The sequence below is a fragment of the Nansenia antarctica genome, assembly GCF_963989245.1.
Source record: "Nansenia antarctica genome assembly, chromosome: 1".
NCBI lineage: Eukaryota > Metazoa > Chordata > Actinopteri > Argentiniformes > Microstomatidae > Nansenia > Nansenia antarctica.
The window spans coordinates 3918003-3939428 of record NC_137674.1 but is presented as its reverse complement, the minus strand read 5'-3'; the positions used below and the strand labels follow the sequence as shown (position 1 = coordinate 3939428).

General features: G+C 43.2%; 1 protein-coding gene across 1 annotated transcript; it reads right to left on the bottom strand.

The window, feature by feature from the left end:
• Positions 1–19409: 19409 nt before the first annotated feature.
• On the bottom strand, positions 19410–20909 carry LOC308174944 (cytoskeleton-associated protein 2-like; the record flags this gene model as incomplete). Its single annotated transcript, XM_080550055.1, has 1 exon — positions 19410–20909. The coding sequence occupies one exon, from the start codon at positions 20907–20909 to the stop codon at positions 19410–19412; it is 1500 nt and encodes a 499-aa protein (XP_080406181.1).
• Positions 20910–21426: the final 517 nt, after the last annotated feature.

Here is a 21426-nt window from a genome sequence, read left to right as displayed (position 1 = left end):
GATGTGTCGTATATTTTCTACTATATATATCCTATTTTCTAGTGTTGTGCAATGGCTCTTGTAATCTGACCAGCCCCTCGGACTTGGGGCCGTGGTGACATCACAGGGGACGGCCCTCATGGCCATCTGGATAAGGTGATAGGCTATGACCTGTGACTGTATTTGCATATTGTGGATGGATAGGGTTGAGACCCAAGGGGGGCTCTCTTGACCAGCGGATCCCAGGAGAGGAGGACAGACACAAGGCTCCAGCTGTTGGTATACGTATACCCTGTTTCTGTACTTTAATTAAATCATCTTAAACTCAATAATTGTTCTTTGATTCGTAACCAATAAGAGAAATACACGACATTAGCATGTGGGTAGTTTTAAAGGGATAGTTCACGACACTACACGACACAGACATTATCAGCAGCAGCAACATTTCTTTGCAAGAACTATCCCCACACATAGCGTTGGGGAGACATACTATAGTAAATACACTTATATTAATAATATCATAATATTAAATCACAGAATGGACCTATCGCTAAGCCACGCCCCCTTTGAAAACTCGGACAAACAAACAACGCTTCACTGGCATTGACTGACTGACCGACCGTGACTGAATGACATTCAATGACTTACAATGGCGGGAGTTGGCAAATTTCTGATTTACCACAGCAAGTAATAGACATGTTTTTTGAAGATATTAGCGAGTTGTCTGTCCGAGTTTTCTGCCTGTTGTGACTTTTGCTGTGATATGATTGGACAATTTCTATTCTGGTGCGTGGCTTCGTGATAGATCCATTCCCTCAGGTCTTACAGATAGATAGACGCTGGAGGCCGTGCCGTTGAGTGGCAGCTGCATGGGCGTGTCCTTGTTGTAGGCGGTGGAGTAGCTGCTGGGCCAGGGGGAGGGGATACTGATGACGTCACTCTGGCCCAGATACCAGTAGGCCTCGAAGATCTTCCCCAGGTCTTCAGCCAAGCAGCTGCAGTTGTACACCACGGCTCCCAGCTCCTTCACCTGAGCAGGGACACAAGAGAAGACATACGTTTCCCAGTGTTTCAACCAACACTGATCTTTAGAGGTATTATTTTCAGAATCAATGGCTATATAAAGTCCTAAAAATGTATGTACCAATCCTAGATAGCCCTAACCCTAACCCTAACATAAAACAATTTCTTCCTCAAACGACCACAAGAATTATGTTTAGAATGGTGAGAGGAACAACTTCTTCTTCATTTCCATTTTCCCACACTTGAGCTGACAGATTTGTTTTTGAAAATAAAACCGACTGTGTCATAGTGTCATGTCAGAGTGGCTTTGGGACATTGGCTTTGGGACTTACTTTAGACACATAAGGGTTGTCAGGGTATATACAGGAATCTTGAGGTTAATTTCAATACCTTTCTAAGACTTTTTAAAGACCTTGTCAATATTTTTCCAGACCTCACCGCCACTTCGAGCTGTAACCGTTTACATCAGTGACACCTTTAACTTAACAGCTTTAGTTTGCAATAGACTAGACCACTATCATACAACAGAATTTCCCGTTCATCTTAGTTTTTTAATAAAACTAATACATTCACGAACTTTTACTAAAAGTTTTTAGGACTCAAACTCTGGACAGAGTCTAATTCAGAAAAATACAAAATTCAAGACCTCATAAAATCGTGATAATACTTTTTAATACTTATTAAAGACTGCCAGCCTTTATTCAAGCAACAAAAACAGTACTCACTGTTACTCACTACTCAGTGACCAACTGGTTTCAAGTTAAAACAATGTAAACAGCAGCATTCAGCATTGTAGAAAAAAATGAGTTACTGTCTGATTTCTAGTTGTAGTGCCTTCAGTTCTCTCTCATAGTACCGTATTCGTTTCGTATCTCACTATGGGGAACGCCCCCTGCGTGACCTCATCAGAAACTGAATTACACTGCGCCAGCCCATTGGCTGGCCAAGGCGACGCTTGTGTCACGAGGGATTTTGATTGATTGATTGATTGATTGAAAACTTTATTAGAAGATTTGCAGAAGTAGGTACATGAAAGTACATATTACATACAAGGTCAACTAACAGGATAAAAACCCAAGAAAGCCACTGGCTTATTTCAATTGGTAGCTAGTAGCTAGTACTCTAGCTCGGGCCTGGGGCCACTGATAGAAGGAAAAACCTTCTCCCTATTAGCGCCTTCTACTAAAACTTTTTTTTACTTTACTGGAGAAACTGATAAACAGTACAAGGGGGGCAATAGAAGTTCTTAGGGACACAGTAGAGGGGAAAGCGGGTGTCTTTAGGAGACGTAGTGGTGAGGGTCAGAAGATGTCTCAGGAGGAGCAGTTAAGATGTAACCTGAAGAGATGGGTCTTCAGTCTACGACGGAAGATGGGTAGTGACTCTGCCGTTCTGACAGCCGTGGGGAGCTCATTCCACCAGCGGGGAGCCAGTGTTGTGAAGAGACGTGATCGGGCAGCCCGACTGCTGTGTAGAGGAGGTGGGGCCAGTCGGCCAGCCGAAGTGGAGGAGCGGAGTGAGCGGGCAGGGGTTTGGGGGGTTACCATTTCCTTCAGGTAGGCAGGGGCTGTCCCTTTAGCTGCCTGGTATGCAAGCACCAGGGTCTTGAATCTGATGCGAGCTGCTATCGGGACCCAGTGCAGGGTGCGAAGGAGAGGGGTGACATGCGAGTATTTGGGGAGGTTGAATACCATCCGGGCAGCAGCATTCTGGATGAGCTGCAGAGGTCTAATGGCTGAAGCGGGGAGCCCAGCCAGGAGTACATTGCAGTAATCCAGGCGGGAGATGACCAGTGCCTGGGTCAAGAGTTGCGCTGCCTCTCTGGTAAGGAATGGTCGTATCCTTCTGATGTTGTAGAGGAAGAATCTGCAGGAGCGAGCCGTTGCTGCAATGTTCTCCGCACAGGATAGTCGGTTATCCAGGATCACTCCAAGGTTCTTGGCTGTCAGGGAGGGGGTTACAGTAGAGTTCTCCACTCATACTTACAGTACAGTCCTACTCATATTTTTCATTTTTATTGTGACAGAGACAGTAGAGATTTGACAGGAAGGATGGGTGAGAGAGAGAGATGGGATGACATGCAGGACATGTCCGCGGCCGGAATCGAACCGGAAGCCCTGCGGTTACATGGTCAGCGCTTAGTCCACTACGCCACCTAAGCACCCCTTCAATCTCTGCCTTTCACTGTGTTCTTATCTGCTCCTCTAGATCTGTGAGCACATTCTGCAGCTGGTCCAACTTCTTCTTTGATCCACAAACACAGAGGGTAGGTGTGGTGCAATAGTCAGATACAGTCTATAATATCTGTTATACTACCATGCAATTCCCCCTTTACATATAGTATTACATTGTAATTATGAATCCCTCCTCAACTTTAGGTTGCACTGTTAGACTTAGGTGCTACACAAAGTTTTGACCAGAGTTTCACTGACATCTACATTGAGGTGAGCCATATGTGACAGGGCATGGTTAAAAAGTCCTCAACTAGGGCAAAATCTTTTTTCTGTTTTTTCCGGATTATGAAAGGGTAGATTGTAAGCTTTAAAATTATGTGTCATATGTTGAAATCTGAAACGAGTTGAAGAAGTCATGGATAGTTGAATGTTGATACCCCCTGAACCACCGTACTGAGATATGAAGTCTCAAAGTCTTCAGAGACGTTTTTCACAGAGGTAATGGGTGGGAACAATAGCTGGTTAACTCCACCCTAATCACTCCCTCAAGACAACCACACCCTCAAGATAACCACTCCCCCATTACACTACCTGCCATTACCTACCTGTCATCTGTCAGTGGGGTTGTTGCAGGGCTGACACGTTTAAATAGCTACACAATAATACTACTACTACTAATAATAATAATTAAAGATTCATGATTTATTATTGCCATGTGTGCCAAAAGTTTTTTACATCCCCGCAAGTACAAGAGAGTAAAATTCATGGCAATGGAAAAAATTAGGCAAGATACAATTGAGCAATACAATAATAGAATGGTAAAAAATAATAATGTTGTGTCCGTGTGCATGCATTTATCATTATAGTCCATAAAGCATCTAGTGGGACTTCGGTGTAGTTCCTTCCCATCCCATCTGGGCATCAAAGCTGTAATAAAAAAAGAAGACAGTACATTTAAAATGATTGCCCACTGTTACCAACACCACTTTTAACGAAATAGCCTACTACTATCTTCATAAAATAGAATTGCTTATACAATGACAATGACAAATACCTGAAGTGCTGGTGACTCTCATCAATGTGTCATCTCTCAGAACCTCTCACCTCCTCATTCTGTAACACAATATTCAGGCACCAGATGACCATTCAAAATATAATGCAATATAATGCAATATAAGGCTCTCAGGCTGGCATTCTGTACTTTCAAATATGTATTCTCCTTGAATCAACTATCAGCTATTTCTCTAGCAAACACGAAAGCTAACTCATTTGCGAAACAGCGCCCCCGAACCTCAAATCCAACCCCCCCCCCCCCACACACACACACACACACACTAATTAAGTCGCCACGGGGGTCTGGAAAGTCGCCAGATATAGCGACAAAGTCGCCAAGGTGGCAACACTGGCGGTAACAAGTGCAACGACTTTAACAAGTGCAACGACTTGAGCTAAATTCCGGCTGTCATATGCCATCAAAGGGGGGGAAATGCGACATGGAAATATGTCAAAATGTGGGACTGTCATGCACAAGTCAGCCTCGAAATGATGTTGTAATGTTAGCTAGCTTGGTAGCATACTAGCGATTTTTTTTGTTATGCTTGTGTGACGGCCTTGTCTGGCCTGTTAGGATATATATTTTTCAAAGGTTTTATTGTTCATTTCTCCTAGCACCAGTTAGTTAGATATCTTACCAGTTTTCCTGTTTTAATAGGCACGTTATCAGTATGGTACCCTACACAAGACCAATTAGAAGGCATTAGGGAGTTACTTTCTGTCTGGGACTGTTCTGTTTGGCCTTCAAACCAGGTGCAGCAGAATACTCCTTTCTTAGCTCTCACGTCAAACACAAGACAACACTCAATTCATAGTTATAGCTCATTATAATCAAAGCCATTAGGTATTACATCATAGTGGCCAAAAGGGGGAAGGACTCTGTGCTTCCTAAACGTATATAATATCATGTAAAATCTGAAGTGAACAACCTTGCTTCCTGAGAGAGTTAGGTCCAGCTGATCTCTGTACTCTATGTGTAATTTTCAATAAATATACCAAGTGTGCATTAGAGAACTTCTCTCCTCTTTCTTGGTGCAGTCGACAAAAGAGCCGGATCTGTTTAATTCTACCAGGCCTACATTTGTTTCCACCAGGTAGGCTACCTGGTGGGCGGAGCTGGAGCCCAATCAGGCAGATTAGGGGCAGCTGGCGCTGCCTCCTGGTGATTGCTTAAAAGAGGCTCCAGTCTCCAGGTCAGAGTTGCCAATTCCTCTGTGATGAAAGTAGCTGTTGGCTCTCCCAAAAGTAGCTAGAAGATGTATTCATCAAGTTGGCAACACTGCTCCAGCGCTCTCTCCACCAGCACCCTTTCATTAGTGTGCTTGCACACTGATGTAGGCTACTGTACTTGATCAACTGTAAATCAATGTGTGCGGGGTGTCCTCTGATATACATCGCATTGGAAACGTGTTTGATGGATGCAAACAAGAGTAGGACCATGAAGATGAACTGAAACATAAAAAAAAAAAAAGCTGGCCCACCCTAAAGTAAATGTCTGCCTACGCTACTGCTCCATGTCAGACTGCTACCAACTCTTTTTCCCTCATGAGCTTGTGGGTTTCTATCCTAATTAGAATAGATCCCTTACCCCTTCCTCAATTTGTCTTGTGATCAGCGTTGCCAACTCCTCTGTAATGGAAGTAGCTGTTGGCTCTCCCAAAAGTAGCTAGATCATCGTTTCTCAACGGGGGCGGTACCGCCCCCCAGGGGGCGTTCAGACAACACCGGGGGGTGCTGGAACAGATATTTTTAAAAGGGGGGCGTTGAGGTGTTCTTGGGGGGCGTTCGCGCATTAAGTATTTTTCTCATGAAAAACAGCTGTCAGCAGTGTTATTACGGGTACGTTCGTAAATGCACGAACGGTCATTTTGCTCGGACAAACCGTCTTTTCAGTCAGGGCACCCATCTCTGAGCGCTCCCAGAGCGCAGTGTTCTGAACTTGGCCGGGCTCTGTGATGCAGACACACGTAGCGCAGCGCCCACATTTTTTTTAAAGTGAGAGTGTCAACAAGAAGATGAAGCTAAAAACTCAGCTAGCAAAGGCAGAGCTTTTGATAGTTTCCAATGTGTCTGGGTAAGCTGCATTGTAGAAGAATCTTGACAGTTCATGTACAGTGCAGAAATTGCAATACTATGCTAGTCTACGATAGAAAGAACCCCGGTTCATCCCATCTGTAATGTCATGTTTCAACCCTTGCCATCCTTTTCTTGCATAGCACCCGCAAATGAACACGGATAGGAGTGGAATAGGCTATATAACTGTAAATAGTTGATTGTCTTTGGATTTAGCCAGTTGGCGAAGATTTATGAGGAATAGGCTATTTAATTTGTGTTGCTCATCTAACTGCGATAAGGTGTTGTTTAATTTACGGTCTTGTTTAATTTCTATGAGTGTTTTCCTTGTAGGCTATGCTTGAGTGACATGTGTTTCAGTTTGTAGGCTCATTGTAATTGTTGGCTATAAGCGAGAGAGAATATTTCTTATGTTAGTTTTGATACTGAGTCCATGTCCCTGCCGGTGACGTAAGCCTGTCATGCCAAATACTCCCTCCCCGCGTATACACACTACCCTCTGCGCTTATGCGTTCGCTTCATTCGCTTCCTTTCAATACAGCTTATTTAATTTAGTTAAAATGAATGCTAATACCATACCACCATACCAGAACATCACAGCAGGAACAACCTATCTCAAAAAAGCGATCGTATTGTAATAAACCAGTCCGGAAAGTTCTCTGTCGCTTAGCCTACCAATAATCTAACCTGGAGAAATCAGCTACGAATGTCCCCTCCCCTCGCAGGTTCATCACAGTATATTACATAAATGTATTACTGTTAAGTGTTGTTGTGGATGTTATCCCTAGTGCCATTCTGAGGTTAGCATTGCGATGTGTTCGTCTTAACGTTTACAAACTAAAATATACGATCGCTTTTTAGTGATATGTTGCTCCTCATGTGATGCCCTGGAAACTAACACATAAGCACTCCGAACAGCTGTCAGCGTCTTTTGTTGCTATAGGAAACCACTACTCTGTCTACTTGTGATTGATCAGCTGTCAGCAGTGTTATTACAGGTACGTTCGTAAATGCACGAACGGTCAGTTCGCTCGGGCAAACCGTCTTTTCAGTCAGAGCACCCATCTCTGAGCGGTCCCAGAGCGCAGTGCTCTGAACTTTGGAACTTTGTTAACAAAGTCTAATCAAAAATGTATAAATATTAGCATCATAAAACAGTCTGTTTGTATTCTCTGATGTTATCTGAGTTTGTTTAACACTCATAAGCAGCATTTTTATTCACATTCACATGGCCTTTCTGCTCTCTGGTAAACTAATGATAATGATATTCCAACTGCCCAGTTAAATCAAATCTATTATTTGGCATTCAGTGACATGCTTTTTAAATGATATAACACAGAATATTAGTCAACATTCATATTCAGGGAAGTATTTTTTTGATGGGGGCGGTAAGAGACCTGGATAATGGACAGGGGGGCGCTGGCCCAAAAAAGGTTGAGAACCACTGAGCTAGATGATGTAATCAACTAATTTGCACAATATGCAATTCTGAAAGGCTAAATTAATTAAAAATAGGCTGACCAGGTTTACAAACGAACTATTTACGTATTCACACGCCATTATGGTTAATGAGCTGAGCTATGATAGCTAGCTAAGCTGACTGAGAGGGTGCGAGAGACTGACTGAGACAGTGAACCATTTGAGGGATTTTTGAGTGTGAAACTAAAAGACTGAGTGAATATTATTTAAACAAAAACATATCTACAAATATTATACTGAACTGTACAAAAATCATTGTGATGGGATATGTTAGATACTTCATACTACAGTAATTCTCCAAATGACTAGAAAAAGTAGCTGGTCGCTTTTGACTAGTTAAGGGTGTATGGAAAGTCGCCAGATCTAGCGACAAAGTCGACAAGTTGGCAACACTGCTTGTGATTGGATGTATTATGTGTTATTTTATTTCCTTGGTTTCTTTACTTCCTAAACTACCATTATTGATTCTTTAGTTTTTTCCAACTCTTTCCTTTATTTTCTTTACTGTCCCTTTCATATGAATTTTCCTCCCCCTTCCCAATGAGTGGACAGAAATAGTAGGGGGATAAAATCTCATCCCAACTTCTAGTGCCTTATTAAATTGTTTGTGTTGAAGGATTTTACCTTAGCTCTCCCACAAGGTATTTTATCCTTGTACAGATTGCAGGTGACATCTGTCTCACACACTTAATAGTACTTCCACACTGTTATGTTTGTATTTCTATTCTAAACTAGGCGTAGGTTTAAGCCTTCTTTTTATTTACAAAATGCCAACTTTCCTGTTAGGCTAAAACAGGTAGGCTAACATTCACGTATCTGTGACTAATGCGCATGCTCATCTCTCCCGGTGCATACTGGGAACTGGAGTCCTAATGGCCTAATATAAAAACATAACACCACACACACCGCCGACATATTTTAGTTTAACAAGCATGCGAGAGTGGCTCGTTTAGGTTAATGAGCAAGCGACAATGAATTGGCTCTGGTTGTTTGCGTCATTGATCGGTTGTTGTGATCGGGGACTAGAAAGCATTATCGGATTTCCCCGATCTCATATTTTTACTGAATATAATCCGATTCAGATTGCACGGTAGCTTGCCGCCATTGGAGTGTGAATGTGTGTGTGGGTGAATGAGAGGCTGTTGTAAAGCGCTTTGGAATTTGGTAATGCGCTATTAGTGCAGTCCATTTACCATTTGTTTTTTAATGAATCCCAAAGTTTGCTTAGGAAGTGGTGTACTTCTTTTGTGCATGACCTTTGTAAAAAGGTTTTCCCGCTAGCCTAAAACAGTGACATGGGGAAAATGGGGGTAGATGTCTTTTCAGATTTTACAATTTACCATTTAAAATTTTACAATTTACAACAACATTGCAAATTCAACTTAAAAAGGTTTTCCCGCTAGCCTAAAACAGTGACATGGGGAAAATGGGGGTAGATGTCTTTTCAGATTTTACAATTTACAATTTAAAATTGTACAATTTACAACAACATTGCAAATTCAACTTAAAAAGGTTTTCCCGCTAGCCTAAAACAGTGACATGGGGAAAATGGGGGTAGATGTCTTTTCAGATTTGTGGCGTTTTTGGGCGTTCAGACAACATCGGGGGGCGCTGGAACAAATATTTTTTAAAGGGGGGCGTTGAGGTGTTCTTGGGGGGCGTTCACGCATAAAGTATTTTTCTCATGAAAAACAGCTGTCAGCAGTGTTATTACGGGTACGTTCGTAAATGCACGAACGGTCAGTTCGCTCGGACAAACCGTCTTTTCAGTCAGAGCACCCATCTCTGAGCGCTCCCAGAGCGCAGTGTTCTGAACTTGGCCGGGCTCTGTGACGCAGACACACGTAGCGCAGCGCCCCAAAAAAATAAAAGTGAGTGTCATCAAGAAGATGAAGCTAAAAACTCAGCTAGCAAAGGCAGAGCTTTTGATAGTTTCCAATGTGTCTGGGTAAGCTGCATTGTAGAAGAATCTTGACAGTTCATGCACAGTGCAGAAATTGCAATACTATGCTAGTCTACGATAGAAAGAACCCCGGTTCATCCCATCTGTAATGTCATGTTGACCATGGATGCACCATAGCTAATGCTAGCACAAGCCAACTTTCAACCCTTGCCATCCTTTTCTTGCATAGCACCCGCAAATGAACACGGAGTGGAATAGGCTATATAACTGTAAATAGTTGATTGTCTTTGGATTTAGCCAGTTGGCGAAGATTTATGAGGAATAGGCTATTTAATTTGTGTTGCTCATCTAACAGCGATACGGTGTTGTTCAATTTACGGTCTTGTTTAATTTCTATGAGTGTTTTCCTTGTAGGCTATGCTTGAGTGACATGTGTTTCAGTTTGTAGGCCCATTGTAATTGTTGGCTATAAGCGAGAGAGAATATTTCTTATGTTAGTGTAACCTTAATGGTTAGATGGGTGACAACAAGGTAGCCCGCACTCACTTTTCGTTGCTCCAATTTTTATTTAGCAAGCAGCAAGTAAAAATAGACGTTTCGACCGTGAGGTCTTCTTCGTATTACTGCACTGTCAGTTATAGCTCAGCACTGAAGACAGGAGGATGTGCGTTATTTTTTCTCTAGATGGGTGACAACGCCATTCTCTTTAAAGGGGAGAAACCCTCCAAATGGTGTACATTAAGTTCTGAAGTCTCCCGGGACTTCCCTTATAGGCTGGCTCTGAACCCCTAGGTCCTAGTGTCCCACAGGTTACATACACCCCCACTTTAAAAGGTTGCCGTCCCGGTAACATGATCTGGCCTAGCCTTGACCTTAGCTTAGTTCCACGGCCTGAATACTACTCGTTGGGAGTGTACTGATGGCCTTGGTAGGGCCACAGGCTGGGGTAGGTGGAATGGGTTCTGATGCTGGCCTAATGTTGTTCTCTGTGACCTTCTTAACTCAGGGGGAGGTATCAGATGTTCCTGAACTAAGGGGAGGGGAGCTGGGAGGCCTTCAGCTAGTGCTGGAAACATCTCTTGGGGGCGGACACTCCCGCAAGGCACCACATGTAAATGTCGTACCTGGACACATATGTAAATGTACCTGGACACATATGTAAATGAGGTACCTGGACACTGAAACACTGCTGACACTGGTACTCTCTTTCTCACACACTCTGACATTCACAGAAAATGCTGTAAAAAAAAATGTAAAATGTCTGGCAGCAAAAGTTGCCAAACACTTACTGTCAAATTACAGTAAAATAGTCTAATTAAAATAAAGTGGAAAAGCAATTAATTTACAGAAAAATATGTTTCTATTTTTTACAGAAAACCACTGTTATTTCACCCAAAAACATCCGTAAAATTCAGCAGTCAAACACTGTTATTTTACAGTTTTTCCTAAATTATTACGATCAAACACCTTCAATAAAGTGACAGAACTTAAAGTTCAGCAGTCAAACACTGTTATTTGACAGGTTTTTCCTAAATTATTACGATCAAACACCTTCAATAAAGTGACATAACTTAAAGTTCAGCAGTCAAACACTGTTATTTTACAGGTTTTTCCTCAATTATTACGATCAAACACCTTCAATAACCGGTCCTGCTGCTGGGTTGTTGTCCTCCTACGGCCCCCTCCACGTCTCCTGGTGTACTGGCCTGTCTCCTGGTAGCTCCTCCATGCTCTTGACACTGTGCTGGGAGACACAGCAAACCTTCTTGCCACAGCGCGCATTGATGTGCCATCCTGGATGAGCTGCATTACCTGAGCAACTTCTGTGGGTTGCAGACACCGCGTCATGCTACCTCTAGTGGTGAGGGCACTGGCAAAATGCAAAAGTAACCAAAAATCAGTCAGAAAGGATGAGGACAGGGAAATGGTCTGTGGCCACCACCTGCAAAACCATTCACTTTTTGGAGTAATAATATATATATATAATAATATATAATATAATATATTAGCAAGTGCTGTATAAAACAGATAACAATAATAAACAATGAACAATAATTTCAAACTTTATCCGTCTCAAACAATCCTGAGCATCAGCTGGATCCTTGGTGCATCTGTGAAAACGAAAAAAGGACACTATGATTCCCTGGAAAGTCCTTGAAAAGTAGGATTTGATTTGTTACCATTCCTTTAAACAAACTTTATTCAAACAGTGAATAGACATATAAAGAAACGGCTGGGGAAAGAAATCACTCAGGCATCACGCAAAGTCCAAAACTACTCTTAATATTCAAGTATTAAATTATTGGGTCAATTTTGTCTAGACAGTTTTTTAAATTATTTGGGTCAATAAATCACAAGGAATGAAATGAATTAACAATAAATTCACCCGTCACTACAGCCAGTCATACTCCGATATCTTTGATATGAGTGACAGGACCTTGGGATTGACTGCGACACGCTTCTTACTGCCTTGTTTTTGTACTTTTGAGCCCTTGTCCGGATTTATCTTGAACATGCATCTGTTGGTAGAGGAGTGGTACATAGAATGCTTGACATCGTTGTCAAATGGTGTACATTTACACAATTCCGTTCATTCACATTGGTGGGCCTTGGCTGTACACTGTGATTCTGCTGTTGCCTAGTGTGCGCTGCTCTCAATGAATGTTTGAAAGAATGGGCTCCGTCACTCATGCCCTGCCTTCTGCACCGCACTGATTCAGTCTCAAACTCTGCTACAAGGACTTTATGATTAAAAGTTAATTATACCGGTAAATGAAAAATTAAAGATGAAAAAATATACAATTACCTTTGAAGAAACTCCAATGTTGCGCAAAGCTCTACAGGGTAGTCGATGTTGAGGACATAGTATATAATGAATGTCATTAACTGCCTCTGTGAAACTTCCAACTCTGTCATTGACCACCACCTGGTCCACTGCTACCATGAAAGCAGATGCAGTCAGTGGGCTTTCTCCTGTGAAGGTACGACAGATGCGCGCACACACACACAGACAGAGACACACACAGACAGACAGACAGACAGACAGACAGCGATACGAGAGGGAGAGAGAAAAAGAGAGTCAAAACTGAGCTGACAAGTTATACATTACATTTTCTCAACAATGACTGTATTGTATGTGCACATGAAATGGTTAATATACTTTCACTTACCACACAGCAATATGCATGGGGTTGTGGGGAGATGCTGCAAGTTCACATCTGTTGCAACACAGGTATCATCAACATTTATGAGCATCTTGTTCTGATCTTCTTTGAATTGGGCCAAAAGCAGCAACACAGCCCCACAGGAGTCTTCACCCACAGCCTGGATTTGAGGTATGAGTTTTGCTGCAACACATTCTCTTTCCGGGCGCTGACACTTGAAATATCCCAGGACTCTTTTGTATTTGCTATTCATGGCCTCTTGGAATTCTTCATTTATGTGGACACCGGTTAGTTGCTTGAAATGAGCCTTCAATCCAGTTGTGTTGAAAAGATAGGGCCATTCTTCTTTCAAGGTCTGTGTGTCTTTTTCATTTAGGACATCTCTTCTCTGGGAGGCAAACGTGTTTGTCATCAATGCTTCTATTTTCTTCTCATCCTTCTCATTTTCCTGAAACATTCTGTGTAGTTCTTCTTTCATCTTGCTCTGGGATTCATCATTTGCAGACAGTTGAGGTTCTGGGTTCACACATCCATAAGAGACTTTCCTTCGTGTCTTCTTTCCCTTGTCAACACTGCTGGGCTGAGTCATCATTGGTGGCCCCATCCTTTTGTTGTTGTCCACTCTGCATTGTAGTTGTTTTGTTACAGAATCGTAGCCACTACCTACTACTTGATCCTCGATCACATCCTTGAAGGACTTAGGATAGTCCAGTACCATCTTGCGGGCAATTTCACTCAAGTGCTTCTTTTGAGGATTTTTGCCGACAACCAGGATTTCTACGGCAATCAACCTGATGATCTCTCTTCTATCCCTCGCCGTTGGCCGTTCTTTCTTCTCCAGTGCATTCTTTATATGCGAAGGCATGAGGTTCCACTGTATGTTGAAGTTGAAGTGCCAGTTATTGTCCAGTGCTGCTGTTCCCTTCTCACCGCTGATGGAGCATTCACTGGTGGAGGCCATCTCATCTCCATCACGCTGACCTGGAATACAGTGAGCCATAATTAGCACAGATACGTGAGATTGGTTGTTTTGCCTCTGAGACAATATCATTTGTATTTCAAATGAAACAATGAACTATGAGGTCAAAGTCCATAATGTCTGCTTTCAATTCATGTGTTGTTTTTGAACATACGTTGAACCATTTTAGAATAGTGCCATTTTCACTCCTGCCTCTTCCACAGATTTCACATGTTAATTTCTGTGTCAAACCGCTTATTTTATTGATTACCAATAAATGGCCGCCTAGGTGCTCCTAGGTAAGAGCAGTAAGAGCAGTTTTGGGCCATCCATTTACTAATTGAATGAAACCTTCAACATCCCCTATAGTTAAAAGTATACATGGCAAATGTACGCACGTTTATTTGTGATGGGGCATCGTCTTGGAGTGGACTGAGGTGACATGGAGCTTGTAGGTGAGCTTAGAGAGGAGTCAAACAACTGTACATCATCTCTCTCAGAACTGCTGCTCTGAAGGTCTGTAGAGGGTCCTAAATGGCAGTGAATTATAACATTCATTTTTGCATGTCAAAACAGGCACAGAAGAGTATCTCACATTGTTGGGTGCTTGCACTGATCACCACCTCTGCAAGCACACTACTCAGTGTGACCATTGTTGAATGTTAACAGTGAAGACGGCAACAATGAATAAATCAGTATGGGGGGGTAAGCTCCCAGATTTCTATGTACTGTTTGTTATAATCTCTTCATTTGTCATGATGTCTCGATGGTAATCAATAAATTATGATGATAGGTGCCTTCTGGTTCGGCTTCTGACAGACAGCTAGGCCGTTCAATTAAACCTGCTGGTTTGAGTTTTGACTGGGTGGAGGTAAATTTGCCCCTGACCCCCTTATTTATTATGGATTTTTTTTTTTTTTTGACATTACATTTATTGATTACCATCGAGACATCATGACAAAAAGTGCATAGAAATCTGGGAGCCTACCCCCCTTTTAATAGGAGAACCCATTAGAGTGCTCAAACTTGACCTCATTCCATGTCTACTTCATTAAGGCAGCAGCTAATTATGTAATCAGCACAGAGGAACCTCCCTTCTGGTCGCAACAGACCTCAAGTATTGTCATTTGAAAAGGTAAGTGTGTTAATACAATGGTTTTACTTACTTCTGACAAGAGAAAAAAGGCTTGGACTGGCAGGAAAGGCCACAGAGCTCGCAGACGGGCTCCAGTCACTGGCCACGGACAAATCTGTTTCGGTTTCTCTGCTGTTGTAACCTAAACAAAAGTATAACACATTAGTTTGACATACAGTAAATAAAAATGAAGATATGCACAGTCAATGTTTCACTTACTTCTGGCACGAGCAAGAAGCTTTCTCGCTTCTACTATCTTCAGGACATCTTCAAGGTCTTTTACTTCCACAAAGTGTAGGTCCTCCACAGTAGTCACGCCAAGGGTTTCGATTACATCCAGCAAAGGTTGTAGTCCACAGCCTGGAACCACTGCTGTTATGAAACTGGCCAGGTCACCCATGACTACAAAAAAAGATAAACACAGCTTGAGCCTAGATTTTGCTAGTTATGAAGTGAGCTCCCTTATCTGTAGAGTGACTGAAAAGCTAGCATAACATTTCACAGTAATGAGAGCTGGTTAGGATGGTAGTTCAATGTTAAATACATTTTTATTGGCTGACCTGGGATGGTGTTGGCTGAGGGACACAGCTGTTTGATCCCGGCTCCTCCTTGCTGAAGACACTGCACTCCTGCCACTTTGCCTATGCCATCAGTGTGTGTGTGTGTGAACTGGTGAATGTAAGAATGCTTGGATTAAAAGATTAAAGAGCCTAGCCTATGTCTACTACAAGAGTTATAACCCTAACCCCTAACCCTAACCCTAACCCTCATGCAGCAATTTAAAATGTAATGTACTGAATCAATTATCGAATCGAATCATTACTCCAAGAATCAAGATCAAATAGAACTGAGATTCCAATCCCCTCCCCCAACTAATCAGCTACCCATATATCGTCAGTAGCTAATTCAGTAAGCTACTTATCCAGAACACTGTGTTTAAGGGACAGGACTGTCATTCCACATAGACTATATGCAGCTAGTGGATAAAAGTCCAAACACTGTTCAGCATTGATGCAAACCATTTGTCTAGCTGCTTCTCCAAGGTTATAGAGGCCATACTCTGCCAGATAGGATGAGGAATGTGGTGTCACCAGGAAGTACAAATACTTGTTTTCCTTCATCAGAATAAGCTCGATTTGTCCAAATTCCACTGACTCTTCATTCTTAATGCATAGAAAAAAGCCCTTCCTATACAGGGTACCCTTCCACTGCACTTCTGTTGACACCATCTCAGGATGTGGGAGCGAGCTTGCCTCAACCGCATCACGCACTTTGTCACTGTACAACTCGGTGTGGTAAGGACACAAGCTTTTGACTTGCAAAGTTGCAGCAAAGAAAGAGCTGGAGTTCAGATATGACTGAAGCAGCTGATGATTGTGTCTGACACACATTTTTGAAGTTCTGTGTCCTCCTTATGCATCTTTTGAAGTATGAGTGTTTGCTCTCAAACCTCATTGTCCACAACCGTATGAGTGGACCAAGTTTCATAATCAAAGAGGGATAGTGGACGAGGTAGTGATGCTTTGGTTTGAGTTTCTCTCTGGGAAATAGCTCTTTCCTTGTTTCAAGATAATCTTGAATCTGAACATTGAGGAAACAGATTTGAGGGACAGATATCTTGGGGGCACAGACCAACTCACAAAGCTCTTTCAGCAAGATCAGTAGCTGCCACACTGGATCCTTAGTATCTGACATCTTATCCCCAATAATCACTGGTAGAAGTCTCAAAAGACACCAATTCTCAGCTGCCTGCCCACCAATCTTCATACCACTTCTACTCACTTCACAAGGAGCAGAACCAGCATCAGAACCCACATATTTGAACTGTGCGATTCGTCGGTTCAGCTGTGTGTATGTGAACCATTTTTTCACCTTTACAAAATACCTCAAGTAAAGGGTAAGGTCATAGGCTACTACGCCTTCAAACAAGTCATGTCCTATACATGGTGGGAGCCCTGGCTGGCATACATGGAAATACTCAAGAGAGTTGAAAACAGAGTCAAACTTGAGTCCCTCTACATTTGTTGCCTCTGGGTCCTGTAGTTGTTGCACTGCCTTCTTGTAGGTCTCAACTGTTCTTACAGGAAACCGGTCTGTCACATGTTCCATTTCTTTTGTAGGCACTAAGCAATACCTGCAGCAGTGACTAGCAGTACTGAAGTTTTCAGTAAAGCCACCTATAGAGTGGGATCCCAAATTGTCACCCAGAATAAATAGGACTGTTGCCCGCACCACCTGGCCAGATGACGTGACCAGTCCATGTCTCTCAAGCTCTCTCATATCTGACAGCATCCGTGCGAACAACTTTTCATGTGCAAAGTACTTAAATCTCTCAGGGCACAGAAGCAAAAGCTGCAAGTTGTCAACACTAGAACGATAGATGGGCTCGAAGTTGGCAAGTGTAAAGTATACGCCTACTATTTTGTGCTTTTTCTTTGATGATCCAAGAGGGTTCACTACCTCAAATGCGTCCTGGTACAAGATAATCTTTAAGCTTATACCTGGCTCATTGAATAAGTCGTTGGACTTGAAAACGGATCCATCACAAACATCAGTGAACACATTAGTAGAAGCAGCATTATTTAGTGGCTTCACACACTCTTGCCACACAGCAGGGTCTTTTTTTTTTATTACTTTTTTAAATTATTTTTTATTTTAAATTGTACAGTATTTTATTTTTTACATTTACATACTGCATAACTAAAACAAATTTTCACAGAAATGGAAGAGCTGTGGCTGAAATGGGATGTTTCAAAGGGCACATGCATAACTGAACATACTCACATTAAGGCTGGGTTGCACCAACCTGGTTTAAAACTAATCCTGGTTTAAATCAGGGCTTATCTACTAATCCTGTTGCACCAAACTTTGATCCTAGCTTAAACCTAGTTTAAACCCGGTTTAATTTAATCCTGGTTTAAATCTAAGCCTCTGCTAATCCAGGTTTAAACCTGGTCCAAACCTGGTTTAAATCAAGTCTGTTGCACCAGTAATTTTAAACCTGGATTAGCAATTATATTTAAACCACCCCTAAAGAGTTTCTCGCAGGAAAATTCAAGACAGATTAAACCCAATTGAATTTTATTTCATTTTAATTTTAATAATAATTTTATTGTGATATCATTTTATAGTGATATAAAGTGAATAATTCAATTGTGAGTTTTCCCAATGGTATAGCTTTACAAAATACTGTTTACTGTCATATACCTCAATGGGAAGGTTGCACCAGCTATCAAGCATGGAAGTGAGAGGAACTCTCAAACGCCCTCCAGCATGTCTACTACCTACATGGATTGTACAGTATTCAGAACCATCTTCAAACCAATATGAATAATGAATACACCAACCAAATAATGTGATTGATTTAGCTGTTCATATTATAGGGTCCGATATCTATTTCATATGCAATGTCCTGTCCTTTTTACACATACTCAGTATTTTGTTTCCCTCAAAAGTAACACTGCATTGAACCTGAGATTTACTAATTCATATTACACCTCTTGGAAGAGGAAAGGGAAAGAAAAAAAAAACATAGACAAGGGTACAGTTATATTTTGTGTTCCCTTGTAAATGGAAAATTGTCAGTGTGAAATAGCGCTAATGGTACAGGGTAGAGTGGTAACAAAACTGCTCCGTGTTTTATTTTAGATTCAATGCATGACATCGAGCCATGGCGACAGAACCAATCAAGTCCACCGCCACACCCCACTACACAAGTATCCTTCCGGAGTTCACTAGACTAGTCCACAGTGTGCAGAACCGTCAGCAGAGCGGCAAAGGCACGTAACAATATACCATGCCATCCACCGCATCGCGCAAGCCCACCACCCGGCAACCACCCGCAAAAAGCTCCGCCAGCACCATCGGCGGCCGGCGAAAAGCCGACGCGGCCGCGCAGCACGACCACCGCAGCCCCGCAGAGGCGGTGGTGCCAGTCGGCCAGCAGAGGTGGAGGAGGGGAGTGAACGGTCAGGTGTATGGAGGCTGATCATTGCTTGCATGTAGCAAGGGACAGTTCCTTTGCTGCCGGGTAGGCGAGCACACAGGGCTGCAGTGGTCGCGCTGCACGGCCACGCCGGCCCCCCACCGACCACCGACGGTGCCAGCGGAGCCCCCCGCGAGCGACCGCGGGCGGCAGGCTTGCGCGACGCGGCAGACGGCATGCACACCATCATACCCCTGACACTCTGCTGACAACTCTGCACACCGTGGACCCGCGAACCCCAAAAAGATAGGCCTACCCGTATGTAGGATGCAACAACAAACCCGACCGATTCCGCGACCATGGCCCAACGCCATGCACCGAGTGTAATGCGAGCTGCTATGGGGAGCCGGTGATGGGTGCGGAGGAGAGGGGGACTTTGGGGAGGTTGAACACCAGACGGCCGGTAGCCTCCTGGATGAGCTGCAGAGGTCTTATGCATCCTTTTGAGAAGTGACAGCAACTCTACACCCCACATCCAAACACTCAGATCCTCTCAAGGTCCCGGGGATGATCTGGCAGATGCTCCAGAAGGGCAGGGTTCCTCCTGTAAATGTAGGCATTAGCATCGTCGTCCAGCTGCACAAGCTCAGCCAGAGAGGACACACAGGGGTCGTGGTCTGTCAGCATTCCAGGCAGGCGTGATGACTTGCGTTGGATTCGGCAGGAGCGGCGCACTAGTGTAAGGAACTTCAGATCCTTGATGGTGCTCTTTCGTCTAGAATCGCTTGCTCTCGCCTCACCCTCAATTGTTCTCTTAACACTTTGCAGGTACGGAGTTGTCTTCACACTGTATTTCACCACTGAGGCACTCTCAGCCTCTGGTATTGTCTCCACCAGGTCCTCATCACCATCAACAGCTTGAACATAGCCCCTCTTAACTTTCTGCTCAGTGGATCGCCCTCCTGCCTCACTCTTCATCTCAACATCCTCTGGTCTATTTAAATCATCTATATGTGCTGAGAGCTTCTTCATTGCGTCCAAAGCATCACAAAGGTTAACCACAACCTGGTCACTTTCAGGCTGAACAGCCGGGTCAGGTTTAAGACCTTTCAGATCAGGGTGTGGGACTTCAGGTTGTGGGACTTCAGGTTGTGGGACTGATTTGGCTCTTGGTGGTGCAACTGCTGATAGGGTAGGCCTTTTCAGTGTCTTTCCCTTGGATGCCAGCCACTCAGCCAACTTTGCTCTTCTCTCTTCAGCAGTTTCCATGGAAACCCTGTACTGGCTTAGGGTGCTGGTTGTAGGTGGCTTCCGGACCTTCTTGTCTGTTGCAATTGGCACCTTGGGTTTGCTGCTTTGTGACTGATCTTTTCCCTTGGAAACCTTTCTGGAACCTGTGTGAGCAATGGCTCCTGGAGCAGTTCTGGCAGGAGCAACCACAGAGCGCAAGCCTGTGGGACGGCTGGCGGTAGGGCACTTTGAGACTGGAGGATGCCCATCACACACAGACTTGGGTCTTTGAGGATGACATTGAGGTGGCTTATATGAAGCACGACCAGGCAAGTCAGCAATGAATTTGGACCGTACCGTTCCAAGCTTACGGTTCTCAACTTTTGGCGCTGATGTCTTTGTGACTGGTTTGTTTTCTACCCCTTCCTCGAGGCTACTAGGCTTCCTGAAGGAACTTATTTTGGACTGGACAACTTTGCCCTTGTAGGTACCAGGGACAGGTTTAGGTGGAATGAAAGCGGGCGGCTTTGGAGCCACTGAAACAAGCTTTGTCTGTTTAACAGCCTGTTTGGTGAGGATGACCTGGCTGAGAGTTTGCCGTTTCTTGGAATTGCCTGCAGTTGCTGCCCTCACATCTTTCTGCTCAGTCTTGTTTTCCTCCTTTTCATTGCTCTTTGACTGCAAAGGGGCAGATGGAGCAGGGACTGTTCTGGGAACTTCTCTGGTGTTGGAGGATTTACTGTATCCACTTGTTGGTCTACTGTTCTCTTTGTTACCCTTTTTGGGGTTGATCGTTCTTAATATTGCATCCATTGTGTTGTGGGTCCCACAAGCCAGACTCCCTTGGGATTAGAATGTAGTTAACTAGCCAGTTAGCTAGCTAGTAATGATGAAGCACCTCCGAGGTAGAACGCTTTTCTCAAAAAACCAGCAGGGTCTTTTAACATGGATTTTAAAGTATCTTTAAGTGGGATACATTGTGCATAGCACTCCCTCCTATTCTCATCTGTGCCAAGATAAATAGCCTGTGGGTGCACATATGAAAAGTTCTTTTTGAAGAACTGCTTTCTTCTGTACTCAGTGGAAAGATGAGAGCTGCACGAAGAATGCAAATCTGCTTCTCCCAAACAATTCAAAACACTGTCAATATCAGTCTCAGACAGGTTTGTTTTAGCTGCCATTACCTCCTTGAATTCCTTCTTAGTGTACTGATGACAAATGTCATTCAAACTGTTAATTTCTTCAACAATAATCTGTATTGTTGATGATGGAATGAGGCATTTAGCCTGCAGACGCATGTAAAACAGGCATAGATTCTTTTGATACAGGG